This window comes from Pocillopora damicornis, chromosome 7 (assembly GCF_964200805.1).
Source record: "Pocillopora damicornis chromosome 7, jaPocDami1.2, whole genome shotgun sequence".
NCBI classification, from domain to species: domain Eukaryota; kingdom Metazoa; phylum Cnidaria; class Anthozoa; order Scleractinia; family Pocilloporidae; genus Pocillopora; species Pocillopora damicornis.
In genome coordinates this window covers 11,250,001-11,268,546 of record NC_142676.1, presented here as the reverse complement: position 1 = coordinate 11,268,546, position 18,546 = coordinate 11,250,001, and the positions used below count along the sequence as shown (strand labels likewise).

Here is an 18,546-nt window from a genome sequence, read left to right as displayed (position 1 = left end):
AATTAAAAAAAGGAATAACATTACATAAAAGCATTAAAGACTTACTAAATAGGGAGTTATTAAAATACAACTGTAATATAAAAGTTATAATTTAAACTATCTATTATGTTCAAACAGAACAAAGATATGACCAGTTAATTAAATACAAAATTTAAAATTGCACGACAAAAAAATCTAATTCTCATAACTTTTCACAAAATGTTCTATCATGGATTTCTTGAAGCCTATAGGATTCTTTTTGTTTCTGATCTCGCTGGGAAGCTTATTCCAGAGGCGGATAGTCGATACTATGAAAGACCTCCCTCCTTCTGACTCCCGTTTGAACCAGGGGTGGACAAAGTTTAACTGTCCATGTCTGCTCGTTCGTTCATTAACATCTGCATTTCCTATTAGCATCGTAGTCGTGAAGGATGGGCAATCGCTAGAAAACTGTTTATATACAAAAATGTACTTATTTGTTTTCGCTTCATCATAAAAGGGACCAAACCTAATTGTTTAAATAATTGAACGTTGTTCGCTTTTCTATCAGCACCTAGTATTACACGTGCTGCGCATTTATGCAGCCTGAAAACTTTCCGAATATTTTCTACAGAGCAGGATGCCCACGCGGTTGAGGCAAACAGCATTGTCTGCTTGACCGTTGCATTATAAGAAAGTTTCCTTTGATCAAGAGGCAGAAAGCGTCTTATTTTCCACAATACAGCGATTCTCTCTTGGTCAAAGGTAAGCTGACTGTAAATCGTCACACCAAGCAATTTGTACGAGTCTACTTGTTCAGGTTCAGTAGAGTTTAAGTGTAACTGCATGGTTGATTGTTCTATCTTCTTGACCAGACGTTTTCCCATAACAAGCATAGATTTTCGTAGAAAAGGTTGTGGTTATTCATCGTGGTGAATAACAATAAAAGCTAAGTTTTCCGTTTGTCTCATGATGTAGTCACGCTTGATTTAGATCGCGACGTTTCGACTGCATACTGCTAGTCTTCTTCAGGAGATGAGGTCGACTGGTCATGCGTGATATTATAAAACATGATGCTCTGCTGTGATTAGTTGTTTTTTCAACAGCTCTGATTGTTGTATTTCGATAGTGATTTGATCCCTCGGCGGTCCGCTGTCACACGGCCCTCCAGTCGTTGTGTTTTTTGATCGTGGGCATCTACGCTTCTGGAATTTCTATTCCACTATCCCTGTTGATGTTGTTAGGGTGAAGTCTTATATGAATTGCCTCTTTGACCCAGCGCGTGTAGTAATAAGGGTCACCGTCAATAAAGTTTCTGGCGTGAAACTGACCTCATTAACAACAACCAATTTGGCTTCCTACGTGGGAGATCCACTGCAACTCAATTATTATCAACGTTTAATGACTGGGTGAAATCTTGAAATTTACCTATCCCTACCGATGTCATCTTTCTTGATCTTGCCAAAACCTTTGACAGCGTCCCCCATGAGTGGCTGCTTTTAAAATTGAAAAGTAACGGCATCGATCGTTGTTTACTCACCTGGCTCAGACATTTGTTGGTGGGGCGCAAACAAAGTGTAGTCATTAGGGGATCTTGTTCTGAATGGTCGTACGTTACCTCCGAAACTCCGCAGGGGCACCATCCTTGGGCCGTTATTGGTTTTATTATATATTAATAACATAACTGAATGGATATCATCCACAGTAAAACTATATGCAGACGATAAAGAGATTTACAGAGAGATAAATGACCCGATTATAGAATGTCAGCTTCTTCAGGATGATCTCAACAACCTTAGCGATTGGGCACGTAAATGGCAGCTACGTTTCAACGCAGACAAATGCGAATCTAGGCGAATAACGCATTCACGCGATAAGTCTGAAACCAATTATTTCTTAGAAAAGCCCCTGAAAGATGTAGACAACTTTAAAGATCTCGGTGTTACAATAACTAAAGATCTCTCATGGGGTATTCGCATTAGTATTACTGTGACCGAAGCGAACAAAATTCTAGGTTCCATTAAACGGTCGGTAGGCACCGCTAATGCAAATGTTTTTTCCATGTTGTACAAATCTCTTGTACAGCCAATTCTGGAGTATGCGGCACCTGTTTGGTGTCCCTACCTTGTTAAGGACATCCACGCCCTTGAGAATGTACAGCAAAGAGCCTCAAGACTTGCATTAAACCAACGCAAAGGGGATATGTCCTATGAGGACCGATGCAAACTTCTAAAATGGCCCACTCTTTCTGACCGTAAAACTTTTTTATCTTTAATTGAATGTTATAAGATAGTTTTTAGTCTTTATCATTTAAAATTTGAAGACTTTTTTGATTTCGCTACAACTCCGTCTACGAGAGCAAATCACCAATACAAACTCTACGTCAAACCAGCAAGACTTAATTGTTATAAACATTCTTTTTTCGTTAGGATTATCAAATTATAGAATGAGTTACCGGGTGATATAGTGGAAGCTGGTAGCTTTCAGCATTTTAAATCTAAAACTTAAATTGCATCTCAATATTTAATTGTATAGATCTTGATTTTTATTTTATTTTATTTACTAATTTATTTTATTTTAAGGGAGATTTTTACATAGGGTTATCCTCTAAACTTCCTTTTCTAGAAGTACCTTTTTTCTTAGTTTTAATCTGTATATACAGTTTTCTTCTAGAATAAATAAAGTATGTATGTATGTATGTATGCATGTATGTAAGTGTGTATGTATGTAAGTTTACTTCGTTCCAGAGAGTCGAATGTCTCGATCGTGCGCCTTAATCCTGTCTTGCATGGGTATTCCAGTCTCTCCAATGTACACCTTGCCGTATTCACAGGGAATCCTGTAAACTACCCCATCTTGTTTAGCCGGGTCGACAGCATCTTTTGGTCGTGCCAACGGAGATCTTAGCGTAGTCTCCCATTTGAAAACAGCGCGTACGCCTTGTTGTTGTAGGCAACGGCGAAGCTGTTCAGACAGACCTTTGACATAAGGTAAAACCGCAGTAGCTTTGAACTCGTAGGCGGGTTCGGCACTGTTGTTTGGTTTTCCGGTCTTGGCAAGTCTCTGCAAGAAATGAAAAGGATAACCATTAGAAACCAGAACAGATGACAGATGTTTTTTCTCCTCGGAGATGACGGAGGGTTTTGTTACGAGACGTCTGGCACGCTCGTAAAGGCACTTAACAATATACCGCGTTTTACTGATTGAGGGTGGTGCCAATCATACGCTAAGTATTAATCGGTGTACGTGGGCTTCCTGTATACGCTGATGGTGAGGCGGCCGTCAGGCTCTCTTAAAACTTCGGTGTCTAGGAAGGTGAGTTTTTTGTCTTTCTCAGTCTCCATGGTGAGGCGGATGGAAGGTTGCTGGTTGTTTAGATGCTGTAAGAAATCATCCTAGTTTTCGCGATCCAGGATGGTAAAGGTATCGTCCACGTAACGTTCCCAAATCCTAGGCCAGTAGGATGATGTAGTTATTGCCTGTTCTTCGAACCTCTCCATGTAGAGGCTAGCAATAACAGCGGAAACCGGACTCCCCATGGCGACGCCGTCTTTTGCTCGTAAATCGATCCGTTATACTGGAAGTATGTGGATCTCAATATGAAGGTCAAAAGATCAGCGATCTTATATTCAATTCATATAAGACTTCACCCTAACAACATCAATAGGGATAGTGGAATAGACGTAGCATCACGCATGACCAGTCAACCTCATCGCCTGAAGAAGATTTGCAGTATACAGTCGAAACGTCGCGATCTACGTCACACGTGACTACTTCGTGAGACAAACGAAAAACTTAGCTTTTTTATATTTAGCATAGATTTTGTTTTGGATTCATTTAAGATCATCTTATTAGTTGTTGACCAATTTATGATCTCATCGATATCCATTTGTAGGTTCTCCGAAATGCCATTGGGGGCCTTCTAATAATGATTAGAATAGCTAATTGTTGTGTTATCGTCATATATGTCAGCCGCAAAGGACTGTAGTGCTTCAGGTAGATCATTAATGAATACAAGGAATAAGACCGGACTTAAAATGCTACCCTGTGGCACCCCGAGCGTTACAGCCTTTCCGATATAGTGATAACCGTCTACTTGTTCACATAACGACTTCTTCCACTTAAATAGTGACAGAACAGGGGTAGATGGTTCTCGCTTACTCCAAGCGCCCAAGCGAGGTGTAAAATTTTCCAAAAGAAATGTACCTTGACAATGACTGAATTGTGATTAACTTTCACTTGGATTCCTTGCAAAAAAGTCATTTAGATTAGATGACCGATGTTAGATCATTTTTATTCCAAAAATAGTCTTGAATATAAGATCGTAACGTACAAATCTCGTTTTTTGACGAGAAATTGATATAATGGCAGTTACAAAGCATCTCTCGCGTACAGCTTGGAGCAGTTACATGCCTTGTCTTTGAGTGCTAAACTATGTAAAGATCCAGAAGTATGAAATGTTTCTTGATTATTTGCGATTTATGCTGTGTACTTTTTTTTGGCTTGTAAAAGAGTAGAAAACCTTAAATAGACCGCCTTTGTTCCTACTGGTTACAGGTTGATCACACACTCACTAATACCCATTATGCAGTGTGGCAAGTAGAGCTCTGCCTCCACAGTTCGGCGCCAGGTGTTTCTTGGTCTTCCCCTCTTGCACTTTCCTTCAGGTGTCCAGTGAAGGGCTGTGCAAGTGATGTTGTCCTGCTCTCTCCTCATGACGTGCCCAATCCATCTCCATCGCCATCCTATGATGATGGTCTCCATGCTATCTTGATTGCAGCGGGCGAGTAACTGTTGGTTGGAGATGGTGTCAGGCCAAAAGATTTGCAGGACTCTCCTGAGGTTCTTTGTGTGGAAGACTGACGGCTTGGTGATGTCGCTCTCTATCATCCTCCAGCATTCAGAGCCGTATAGTAGGGCTGACATCACAAAGCTTTGGTAGATCTTCAGCTTGGTCTTTGTGCTGTACTGAGAGGACCTACACACATTGTTGAGCATTCTGAAGGCGTTTCTGGCCTTGTTGAGAGGGTTCTTGATGTCACTCCCTGCTCCTCAATCATGCCTTACTATGCTGCCCGGGTAAGTGAGCTCTTCAGTTGTTTGTAGGTCTCCTCCGTTCACTGGAACTGGTTTAGGGTTGGACACGTTCAGCAACATCACTTCTGTCTTCTTTTAGCTGATCTTCAGGCCAACTTGCCATGCATAAGTGCTGAGTCGGGTCGTCTTTTCCTGCATGTGTTGGTGAGTATGGAAGATCAAGGCTAGATCATCTGCAAAATCTAGGTCCTCCGACGTTGAGAAGAGGGTCCATCCGATGCCCCGTGACTGATCTTCTTCTGCGCCTCATTACCCAGTCAATGGTCATGTTGAAGAGCATCGCCTACATTGTACAGCCTTGTCTGACGCCAGTCTTCACTTGAAATCTGGTTTCGCTGTTGCTTACTCTGCATGTGAATTTGTTATAGAAGCTTTAGATGATGTCGATAATCTGCTGTGGCATCCCATAGGCCTGAAGGATGCGCCACAGACTCTCTCGGTGCACGCTGTCAAAAGCCTTCTCAAAGTCTACAAAGTTGATGCAAAGTTGTCTCTGCCACTCTGTGCACTGCTCTGTGATGTACGCAAGGTGAAGATCTGCTCTGTACATCTCTTTCCTTTCTAAGACCCTGCTTGCTCTCTTCTCAATTGTTGGTCCACTGCGTCAGCTATTCGCTGGATGATGATCTTGGCCAGGATCTTGCTGGGTACAGATAGTAAGGTGATTCCTCGCCAGTTGTTGCAGTTTTTGAGGGCACCTTTCCTCGGAATCTTCACAATGACTCCCTCTGTCCAATCTTTAGGTAACTTCTTCCCCTCCCAGATGTCTGTAAAGAGCGGCTGAAGTAGGTCTGCTGCTAGCTGTGGATGTGCTTTAAATACTTCTGCACTGAGATTGTCTTGTCCAGGGGATTTTCTGTTCTTGAGGGACCTGCTGGCTGCTATGATCTCTTCTTTTCCTGGGGGATCGGTGTTGACATCCAGGTCTGTCTCTACCTCTTGTATATCTGCCTCTCTTGGTGGTGGTGGTCTGTTCAGAACTTCACTGAAGTGTTCTTTCCATCGTGTGCCTTGCTAGGCTTTGGTCGTGAGTAGTCGCCCCTGCTTGTCCATGATCGGAGCGTCAGTGCCCCCTCTGTACCTGCCACTCACCAGCTTGGTGATCTTGTAGACTCTGCCTTGCTCTCCCCTGTTTGCTGCATCTTCTGTCTGGCTTGCAAGGTCGTTTATGTGGCTTCGCTTGTCTGTTCTTGCCATCCTCCTCACTGTTCGGTTCGCTTCCTTAAATTGTTGTTTGTATCTCTCTTTCAGTCGCTCTGATTTGGCCTCTAAGACTTACAGGTTGATGTTATAATACATTTATCATGGGCAGTGCTTGTTGCCGGCGTAGTTTGCTGAAAACAGTTAAAACTGAAACCAGTACAGATCTTTAACAAGTTTGACTGTTATCGATTATTATTGGTTTTTTGGAGAGAACAATTAATTTTCTCTTTGGCTAATCGTTCTATTTAAAATGTTTTGCTTACTCTCTCGGTTTGGGTGAGATTGATTCAACGCAGTAGTGTCGGTTTACCCGAGGCTGAGATTTAAATTGAGAATGTTGTAGCTAATTTTGAGTTTCACAAAAGTTTATTGCTGATTTGGTCTTTGTCTAAACTCTGAAGTATCGTCTGATTCTTTCGCCAAGATTAGCTCTAAAAAATTGGAGCCTCAAGATGTTGCTCAAACTAGGCAAGTTTTATTTTTTCGTAGACTTACCCGTAGTGAGGCCAACTTTCACAAAAATCTCTAATTTCTAGCTCATCAAACTATGGACGAAAATAAGGATGCAGTGGGTGGAGTAGTATATTAGAGTCAATCTTGACCACTATGGATGCAAGATTCCTCCTCCACCAAAACCCTTCAAATCACTTTAGTTCACCAGCTGAAGGAATAATTTTTTTACGTTTTTTCAACCCTTACTTTTGTTTCATCGACATCATTCATAAGGAACAAAAATATTTAAACTGAAGAAAAGTTGTCTACTGTGCCCGCCCAACGACAACTCATTAAAAAGTGAGTCTCATGCTTTCCCATGAAACCGCTAAGAGAGTTAATTCAAATGCAGTGAATTTGCATTTTGGAGAATGGGTGTCTGAGCCCCATGATGCTTGAATGTCTGCCGCTGGTCTAGAAAACGAAACATTGATAAAAAGTTCTATTTTTTAGTTCATGTCGCAAATAATCTGAGGTTATGCTCCTGGACATAATTTTCTCTTGATCTTTTCTCTTGCGCAAAATAACTATTGATCTATTTTTCAAAAACGCTTATTTAATATATTTGGCATAGGAAAGGGAAATACTTTCAGTATGATGGAGATTCCGATCATATCATTTTAACGTAGACAATTTTTGGCAAGGTTTACATTTACAATCTCCTACTGTGTTGCAAATTTCTGTAGTTGTTGTTGCTTTGCGTTTGTTTGTTTGTTTTTTCCTCATTTTTTTGGTTCCTTTTTGTACATAAAAGTGCAAAAGAATACGATAAAACGTAAGTTGCTTGAAGTTTTAGCATGAACCAAAAACGATGAAATGGAAGTTGATAATTTTTTTTTATTTTTGAGTTTAACATGAAGATCGCTGTAACGAGGTAATTCGTGTCATATTCAAATTTATTGTTGTCATTTTTGCTTTACTTTACGAGAACGCTTGTGTTGAAAATTTTTGCAAAAACAACGCCACTTGTCAAAGCGGTTTCACGGGCAAAATCTGCTGGATTCAAGGGTGCGAGGTGCCAAACAAGTGACCAATAAGCTTATTGTTAATAATATCAAACCTTCAAGTTAGCAACTATAAAAACAAGGGCTATAAAGTGAAAGACTCCTTGAAAATTGTTCACGTGTAAGTGTCAGTCCACCACAATCGTATTGCTAGCCGAAGAGTGGTGTAACCAAGAGATGCGTGAAATATTATAATCAAGAATTACTATTTTTCTCTCTTTCTTTCTAACGTTATTCAGGTGGTTGCACTAGAAAGTAACAAAGACAGGAATGCTATGTATAAAAACAGGGTAAATTGTTTGAGTCATGTCATGTTTTGAGTGTTGCAAGTGTTTGAGTCATCAGGTCTACCTTCCGAACCAAATCCAATCCTTGAGTTGCATGAGTAGGATTCGTTCTCAGAGTTTCTAGCAATACCGATTCTTGGTTTGGAATATTTGGCAATGCCACCACCTGCATCAAACCCTTCCTCGTTGCAGTTGAGTTGCAAAGAGGCCCTTGAACCAATCACCGACTTCCATGTTTCATGACCCAAAGAAGTGGCACGGAATTCTCCGTCAGCAACCAGTGAGTACAGAGAGTCACCCTCTTTGTCGAGGACAGTGAACCTGAGCTGTTGGTCGATCTTCATACCGAGACAGATATTGGCGAAGGAAGTGTTCCAGAAGGTAGGTAGCTTTGATTCTCGTTCGTCAAAACCAGTCTTCCCTCCTGCTGGGTTGAACTCCTCATAATCACTCCAGTAAGGGGAACTATAACGAAAGGTTGCCTGTGGTAAAAAACAAGGCATTTGTTCAATTTGTCTTTACAACTGCGTCGGAAGTAGTTGATAGGGGGTGGGTGGAGGGGGGGGATTGAAGAACAGCCATTTTCTCGTGTAACAATTTAAAAGGGGTGCCACTAAAAAAATAATTTTGTTCCAAATAGGGATTGGTGCGAAATAAAACCCCTTAATAATAACGTAACCTTCAAAATTTTTCAAAAACCCAACAGAGTTTGCTATAGTGAAAACACAGAAAAATATTTTTGACGATAGTTATCAAATAGGTAAAGGTAAGGAAATGGTAAATCAACAAAAAAATTGCTCCCTCTCTTATCACCAAATAATAAGACATTTCCGAAAAGTGGTGATATTATCTGAGAACATTTCTTCGATTCTAGGGGATATACTCAGTACTAAAAAGCAATCACACTCCTTTACCACTTCCCAAATATTGGCCTTCCTGAAACCAGTTCTGGATATCTCAAGACTACTAATTCCCTAACAAGACACTTCGAACGGTGTTATGAATAGCGTGATAACATTCACCTGATTATCACTGCTAAAGACTGACAGGATGGGCCTCAGATGCTTTAACTCCACTACCTGCCAAACGGTTCCACAACCACTGATACAAAGCGCGGCAGCATTCAAGGGAAGTGGATTCATAAACTTTGAGCAGTCCATTTCCATCTCCTCCACAAGGTTCCGGAACCGGGTGAGTATCCAATATGAACAATTATCGTGACAGAGATCTAATTAGAAATGAAAGGGGCTCGCAAGTGTAAATCTATAAGAATTTTTGGCCATTTGCTAGCTCCTACTTTTTCCGTTGAAGTCGATCTCTCCTCACCTCAGCCAAAACTCCATCAGCGTAAGACAGTTCTTCTGTAAACTCGAACTCATTCTTTACGTGGTTGTGATCTCTCATAAGTTTGTTGGCGTCCAAGACGGTATACAAGGATGACAAGTCTCGAATTTTATTTAATTCCAAGGGATAACTAATTATCATCTCCGTTGTAATCTGGGGTATGTTATCCAAACATATTTCCAAACTGTTCTTGTTACTAGAGGCACCTAGAATAGCGTCGCATACTTGCAATCAAGGGAAACACACGCGTTGGTTGCATCGTTGGGCACTCCCACGCCATAAAGGGGCGTGAAGGACTTTCAAGGGATATCCTCATTGCGATTTCATGGTCAATGGCATCAATTGCAGTGACGTGACTTACAGGCAGGTGAGTATTTACACAAAAAGAAGGCACAAAACATCTTCCATGGTACATTTTCTCCTGTTTGCGTCAAAATCGGTACATTCTTGATGAAGATACAGGATATTATTCCATACTGTAGCATGTTGAATTTAAAGGACTTGCAGCACTACGGGCTCTGTCGACGTCGAATTATTTCTGAAAGATTATCCACAGGTTCTTTCAAAGGGTGCGTGGACATTTCTTGCCTCAACTCCCCTTGGTATGAAAATCTCACAGAAGGATTAACGAGTACGAAAAGAATCATTCCATAAGCGCAGCTATCAGTGGCCTTAAGTTGTTCGAGGGTAGCTTCGTTTGTTCTTGATTCCGGCAGCAAAATTTCAGGCGACATGTATGTGGGAGTGCCTCGATCGAGTTCCTGCACCCTCGATGAAAAAATGGTTTGGGTTTGAATGATGCTAGAACGGCCCTCCCCAAAATCTGAAAGCTTGCATACGACAGGACTGTTTTCCCATATAAATTCTAATTCATCACCGCACACATGAATGTAATGGTCGTTACTCAAAAGAATGTTCACCGGTTTCAAGTCCCCGTGTGCTATTCCATTTTCGTGTAGAAACTTCAAGCCAACTGCAACTTCTTTTGCTATTACAGGGACGACATGCTCGAATCCTTTAAATTCGTATTGTAGATCGGCGTGAGACAAGAATTCTGAGAGGGAGCTAACAACTCTGTAGTCTTCAAACGGCCGAAAGGAGAATTTGACATACTCAGTCATTAGTCCAAATGGACTTATTGATATCGCTAAACGACACAATGCTTGGATGGCCATTTACGCTGTTCAAATGCCTCACCTCCTTTGCGAATTCCCTTTCATTACCTCTGATGTCTCGAGGAACTTAAACCACGACTTGTTACTCTCACCACACCATAGTTGCCATAACCTATTTCCTTTTGATCTTTGAAATCTTCCATTTATATTGCGGCAGGCCATCAAAAACACTTCTCAGAGGATGCTTTGGTTTCGGCCGTGGAAATTTAAACGACATGTTTTGAGCACAAGCTTAGCACACCACGCGCTGAGCATACTACAGGACAAGAAATTCAACTAAAAGCCACTGCATTTGTTTGGGAATAGATAAAAATGTTGACGTAAGTCACTGTTAATTACGCACTCGGTAATTCAGGTCCCGTTCTCACTAATGAGTGGTGAATTGTATTCAACGAGAGAAGAGAAACAGAAAGCTCACATTTTCTTTCTGAATTAAATAACGGTGTAAATTTACAAGTGAAAAGTTTATTTGTCTATATTCAACGTTTAATTTTGCAGCTCAGTAGCCTGCATGTAAAAAGGTCAAGTAAAATTCACGATCTCCCTGGCTGTAGCTCCTCTAGATTGTAAAGATCACCTTGGCCTCTTCTTTCTTTTAAAATATCCCGTACCCAAAAGTTTTTCGAGGGGTCTTAGTTTTCGAGCGGTCTTTGGTCTTAGGTCTTAGGTCTTAGGTCTTAGGTCTTAGGTCTTAGGTCCTAGGTCCTAGGTCCTAGGTCCTAGGTGTCTGACGGGAGATTTAAACCTGCCATTCGGTCGAAGAGTTGAGTGGGAGGCAAACCCCAGCACCTCGAGTGATGTTCAAACCGTCTGTGGGTCGCTAGGGGTATTGTTTCTTGAATGTGATGATATTACCTGAATTATGAATACAACTATGAACAGAAAGGCTAAAAGTTTTAGAGAGCTTCCCAAAACACTTTCGGCCGCCGTTGCATCATATGCTCGTTCCTTTGCCGACGCAAGCTGTCCACAAATTGCCACTTTCAACTGGTTTTTTTTCCTCGGAGATTCCGGCTCTAGTCTTAGCCGGTCAAATTGTACTTTGAAAAAATTCTCTTAAGAAAGTCTACAGTTTATATCAGTTAGGCGAAAGAGGAAAGCCGAACTGTCAAATTCAAGCTCGTGCTATTTCACTTACATAGTGAGGTGTTAATTTAGAATTATTATTAGCTGTCTCAAAAACACAACTCTTAGACGAAAGAGGAAAGCGGAACTGTCAAATTCAAGCTCGCCTATTTACATGACATAGTAAGATGTTGATTTAGAATTGTAATTAGCTGTCAGAAAAACACAACAGAGGAATGAAATATCTTCCAATCGTTATAATGTTGGTTCATTTTAAAACACCTTTTTCGATTAGACTCTCATCTTTTAAGACGGGTAAACAACACCAGGATAGACTATCACATGAGCGTTAGTTCGATTGTTATCCTCTTGTAACAGTAGAAAGAGTTAGAAGGAGTTTTGTTGAAGACAGTTTGGTTTAGAGAAAGAAAAATCTTACCATCTCTCACATTTCTATCTACAGTTAGAACACTTTCCAAACTATTTTTTGTTTTCCAAAATAGTGTTTTCCGCCAAAAATGGCTTCTTTAGGAGTAAATTTAGTGTCAATTCCGCAAAAATACGTCGAATAACACCTTTTTTTATATATATACCTAGAGGAAGGGTGACCTCTAAGTGGCGTTAACTAGGCAGAGAGCTCGGAAATGTCTCATAAATGATAGCACCAGAAATACTTCGATCTTCACGGAGAAAGGAAAAGAGTCGTTTCCAAAGGGCAAAACTTTGTTTAATTCAACGGACAGTTTAATGTCAAAGCATTTTACCCATACAAATATTCCATTTTCCACTGCATGGTTTGTTAAACGTGATGAAAGTACCCAAAATTCTCTGAACGTTTATTATATGAACAATAAATCAATGATTTTAACACAATATTTGAAAAATCTGATAACCCGGTTTATTTAAAATTCTGCATTGGATAACGTCAAGGGCTGCAGAAATTCTGCGCGATGTAACGTCAAGCGCTGCAGAAATTCTGCACGATGTAACGTCAAGTGCTGCAGAAATTCTGCACGATGTAACGCCAAGTGCTGCAGAAATTTTGCACGATGTAACGTCGTGTTGCAGAAATTCTGCACGATGTAACGTCGTGTTGCAGAAACTCTGCACGATGTACCGTCAAGTGCTGCAGAAATTCTGCACGATGTAACGTCAAGTGCTGCAGAAATTCTGCACGATTTAACGTCAAGTGCAGCAGAAACTCTGCACAATGTAACGTCAAGTGCTGAAGAAATTCTGCACAATGTAATGTCAAGTGCTGCAGAAGTTCTGCACGATGTAACGTAACGTGCTGCAGAAATTCTGCACGATATACCGTCAAGTGCTGCAGAAATTCTGCACGATCTAATGTTTTCTGCGGTAGTTTCAGATAGGAAATTTTAAGGGTCCTTATCTATACCATCATTTTAAACTCTAGTTTTTTAATGTTTTTCTATATACGAGATTAAATAAACAATACTCTTCATTCGGACGCTTTTTGCATGCTTTTAAATAAAACAAGTGAAATGAACCTCACGGTTGGAATCTAAGGGCTCCCAACGGGACCCATAGCTTTAATGAGTGGGTAGTTCAACTTACAAATCAGACCTACATTAACAAAAATGACGATTCTTGTCAACTCAACATATTTTTCTTATATCCCTTGGCAGGAAAGGAGGGTGTACTATCTTCACAGATATAAAGCCAGGAGGTACCCATCAAAGTATGTGGCAAATATTGCTGATGGTATGGACCAACACACCACAAATATCCCAAGTGTGCGCCGAATTACCAAGGCAATGTCTGCACTTACAACTGTTGGAACACACCTTGTTGGTTCTATTATTCACAGTAGACAAGCACAAAATGAAAAGGAGATTTATGGGTCATTTGACTACTACCAGTATCCTCATGACTCTAATCTCACTATGACAGTTCTGCTGGAAGTCCTTGTAAGATGGTCGGAAAAATTTGACCTACCACCCATACTCTATCTGCAGTTTGACAACTGTGTTGATGAAAACATGAACCGCTACATGTTTGCTCTGTTGGCACTTCTGGTCGAAGAGAAAAGTTTTGAGAAAGTATGTTATCTTGGTTAATTTTAAAAAGAAATGAATTTGCCTCATTCACATTTCCCACAAGGCACTTTGTTCAAGCATCAAAATGTCCCATTGCAATGTTTTCAAGGTCCATTTGGGTGGAAAGTTAGTTTCCTTTCAATCTCAATTTTTGCAACAACTGAATGAACGTAACCTGAAGTTGAAATAAAAAAACACTACTTTCCCTTCTTGTATTTCGGATAAGAGTGAACTTTTTTCCCAGTGGGGCATACCCATGAGGACATAGATGTCTTTTTTGGGGTTTATTCAAAGTACTTAGACAAACTGGATGTTTACACAGTTACAGGTAAGTTTTTGTAACATAAAGTAATTATTTCAAGGTACAGTTGGAGTAACTGAGAGGTTTAACAATCAAAACTGCCTGTGCAATGTGGTAATCTTGTGTGGCAAATATTCATATAAGTTATCTATCAATATAAATACATAGCAACTAGCACTGTGATGGAAAAAAAGTTCTGCATGAGGCAAGAGCATGGTTCAAAATTTAGTCCATAGAAAGTATGAACTCTTCCACTTCAATTATCAGATTAACTGTGACACTGACATGTTATAAATTTGGTGTAAATGTTTATCTACAGAGTACATGTAAGATCTTAGTTTATTTTACACTTCACTGTCACTTAGAATTACTGAGCCACTTAAAACATGCATGAAGAATTCAACACTTAAGCCCTATATGCTCAAGATGGTTTATGACATAAAATCATGGATTAGTGATTATTGTGAGGAGTTACATGAACACACAGTTCCAAAGTGCTTCAAATATATAAAGGGGTAAGTTTCTAAAGAAACTGTGGTGCTGCGTCGGTGGGAGAGTATAGCAGGTAATTTAGTGTTAACAACTGGGTTGAAAACGTAAATTAGCCACCGTAAAGGGTAAAAAAGCTGACGTTTCGAGCGTTAGCCCTTCGTCAGAGCGATTAGAGGAATTGTGGGTTGTGTGTGGGTATATATGTAGAAAGTGGAGCTACGCCATTGGTGGGAATATGGTGACGAGAAAACAGGAATAAATTAGTTGAATGAAAAGCGCTCGTTGATTCCGTGGGGATTAAGGGTGCCAATTTGAAATATAAATTTTTGTTCTAGTGTTTTACGGCTTTCCGAACTGCCTAGATGTAAGGAAAGGCCGCAAACTGCCATATGCTGTTTAGAATGATAAGGAAGATTAAAGTGTCTAGCGACTGGCTTGGATGCATCCTTGTCATTTATTTCCACATCGCGAAGGTGTTCTCGGAATCGGTCACCCAGTCGTCTTCCTGTCTCGCCGATGTATAACTTATTGCAATAAGTGCAAGTTATGTAGTAAATAACATTGGCGGAGGTACACGTAAAGTGATCAATGATCTTAATGGATCTTTTGGGTCCCGATATTTTCTCTACGTTATGAATGAAAGGACAAGTTTTGCATCGTGAGCGAGCGCATTTAAAAGTTCCAGATTGGTCATTGGTTTGAAATGAACTCCTGACTAAAAAGTTGCCTATGTTTTTGTCACGTTTGAATGAAATAAGTGGGGGTTGAGAAAAGATAGTGCCAGTCTCTGAATCGTTTTGGAGTAATTTAAAATTTTTAAGAATGATAGATTTAACTGCGTGGTTGTGAGGGTGAAATGTAAGAGTAAATGGAATGCGGTCAGTGTTCTCCTTCTCGGCCGTTTGTAGTGCTGCCTGACGATCGATTTGTTGGGCACGGTGGTAGCCCGCTTGAACGACAGAAACAGGATAGCCGCGTTTGTCGAAAAACTGGCACATTGTCTCTGATTTTTCGGAAAAATCAGAGTCGTCACTACATAAACGACGAAGTCTGAGAAACTGTGAAAAAGGTATGGAGTTCTTGACGTGTGATGGATGTGAGGATGAATACAACAAGTAACTATGTGAATCTGTAGGTTTGTAGTAAACACTAGTACATAAGCCGTTGCCTTCAATTGAAATTTTGATGACGACTGGGTGACCGATTCCGAGAACACCTTCGCGATGTGGAAATAAATGACAAGGATGCATCCAAGCCAGTCGCTAGACACTTTAATCTTCCTTATCATTCTAAACAGCATATGGCAGTTTGCGGCCTTTCCTTACATCTAGGCAGTTCGGAAAGCCGTAAAACACTAGAACAAAAATTTATATTTCAAATCGGCACCCTTAATCCCCACGGAATCAACGAGCGCTTTTCATTCAACTAATTTATTCCTGTTTTCTCGTCACCATATTCCCACCAATGGCGTAGCTCCACTTTCTACATATATACCCACACACAACCCACAATTCCTCTAATCGCTCTGACGAAGGGCTAACGCTCGAAACGTCAGCTTTTTTACCCTTTACGGTGGCTAATTTACGTTTTCAACCCAGTTGTTAACACTAAATTACCTGCTTCAAATATACATTGAATGAGGACGGAAAGGCAGTAATGCACTACAGAAATTGGAGCCATGGGCCATGGAAAGAGCCCATGGTAATGCTGAAGGTTAGCACATGAAATTTGTGGTTCCCAAGTCATAGTTGAAATAGTAACTTAAAAGCTTACCTGATGTTTTCTGAAGTAGCATTGGTATTGACAATTTATAGGCCTGAAAAATAACATTGATGCTCCAAATAACTGAATGTTTGCTGACATTAGATTTAAGAATATGCTGGGTTTAAATTGATCCTCAATTTAAAATGTATCTCACTGCTTTTCCCTGTCTTTAAGATTGGGATCATAATGTGTACAAGTCAAAGAAGAATGAAATGAAAAGAGAAAGCCCTTATTAATGTCTATCAAGGAAATTTGAGCCAACAAATACATTGTTAGACATGGTTTGATGCTATTCTGGTTTAAAGATTAATTTTGTTGAATTTAACAGAGAAGTTGCAATTGTTAAATGTTTAAACCAGAGTAGTATCAAACCATGTTTGATTGCCCACCTGGCTGCCTTGTGAGCTTTAATATATCAAATTCATTGTTTGTCTTTTTTTGCTATACTCGAGTTTACCCTGAGGAAAGCCAAATTCTGTGACTCCTTCCCTAATTAAACTGGACATGGTGGTATTGAAGAGAGATATTCCCACAAAATATCCCAAGAATATGCCCTTAAAAGCATCTGAAGAGTGGGAATCCTGGTTAGCAAATACAGAGTTTAATCTATTATCAGTACCTGACAACTACACTTGGCCAGTGGATAAATTGAAGAATACAGCTGTTTTAGCCTCAAATGCTGAACTCCTACATGAACTTTTAGAGCTCAGAGAAAAGGAGATCCAGCCTATCACAGTGGTGAATAATAATTAAAATGCAGCAGTGGACACAAAAAAGCCAAGCCTTCAAATGGTCCTACAGATATAAAAGAGAAATAATTACAGGTGCCCATTACTCTAACCCCTTCTTCATCCAGTTATAGATTATCCAAGTCCAATTTTAAATGTATAATAATGTACACGATAAAATTACATGCTTCTGATTGGCTGAAAACAAGTTACTTCTCATGTAGCACAAATTCAAAGTTGTAACATGAGAGCAAATTATAAATAGTGCAAACACACTTTCAAAATTTTGTCTGTACATTATTAACAAGTAATAACACGAATTTTTCTTGCAATTTGGTCTATTAAGTACTTGTAAATTTTTCAAATACCAAAAAATTGCACTTGCCCTTCAGGCTTATGCAAAAATTTTGTTGTCTCTGGAAAACTTATTTGTGCTTATTCACACCAAACTGCACTGATAGAGTATGACACGGTTACATAATCCATTACTTATAATTAATCAAAGAATAAAATGATAAGAACAATTCATAACTGATACATCTCAGTCGAAATACGCACCTAAACAAGCAAATTCTAATGACATGTCTGTTGAATATTTCAGATTTACACAGGCCGTTACAGGAACCCGAGTGAAAGGGAAGCGCCTATTGAAATGTTAGACGATTTACTCGCTACTTTTCAAGTCAGTTGCTTTGTGGCTATGTACTTCGCCAATTACGATAAACTACCCTGCATTGGCAAGGCCCTGGCCGTCTAGGAGGACAATTTTAGGGTGCATTATTGGAAAGGTACATACTAGGGAAAATGGACTCCTCAGCATATTCCCCGACAAAAATCTAGACCATAGGTAGAGATCCTTCCTAAGAGCTGTATAGCGTGCAGTTCATTTGAGCTTACGGAAGACATCAAGCTAATGCCATCAACAAGAAAATTTTTCAAGGAAAGATATGTTGCTTTAAGGATAAATCAATCATGAGTTTTTTCCTTTACTCCCTTCCTCTCTGAAATTGGCCTTAGCTTTTTGTGTAAAGTTACATAGAGTATCGTAACACATGCGTAGTAACGTTGCTTTAGAACACGCATGTACTGGAATTGCGGATTAATGACTTGTGTGTTGCTTACTGACCTCTGCCGTCGTGGAGTTTACAATTAATTCTCTATAAGTTACAGAGTCGAGTTAAGTTCAAAGCTAGGTATTCTTTTTACTTTGACACTGTTCAGTAAGATGTGGTACATGAATCCGCCTACATTGTTGAAGTCTTGTATAGATCGAGTCATATCCAGTTGCCACTGTCTGTGGGGAAAATATATTTATTTATGGATGTTTATTAAGCAATCGATCTCAACCCAATCTCTCATCTCGAGGCCGTAGGTAGGACATATATATATGCATGCTCACTAGTTTTTCTAGTTTGAGCACTCTGGCATGGCTTAGATGATCCCACATATGTGAGATCACTTGAGGTGGCTATATAGTCTTTCCTCCATCCTAGCATCAGCACTGCACTGATGAGGCCCAGAAGGCCGAAACAGTACTGTCTGCAGTTAGTTATATATATATATATATATATATATA

The 18,546-nt window shown here is 39.9% G+C and overlaps 1 protein-coding gene and 2 pseudogenes across 1 annotated transcript; 2 read left to right on the top strand and 1 right to left on the bottom strand.

Moving 5' to 3' along the window:
- Positions 1-4,509: 4,509 nt before the first annotated feature.
- LOC149042568 (uncharacterized) lies at positions 4,510-4,956 on the bottom strand. The gene has a single exon (XM_089213614.1). The coding sequence runs from the start codon at positions 4,954-4,956 to the stop codon at positions 4,510-4,512; it is 447 nt and encodes a 148-aa protein (XP_089069740.1).
- Positions 4,957-13,151: 8,195 nt separating this feature from the next.
- LOC149042567 (uncharacterized) lies at positions 13,152-16,203 on the top strand (annotated as a pseudogene).
- A 385-nt stretch (positions 16,204-16,588) lies between these two features.
- LOC149042566 (uncharacterized) lies at positions 16,589-17,946 on the top strand (annotated as a pseudogene).
- Positions 17,947-18,546: the final 600 nt, after the last annotated feature.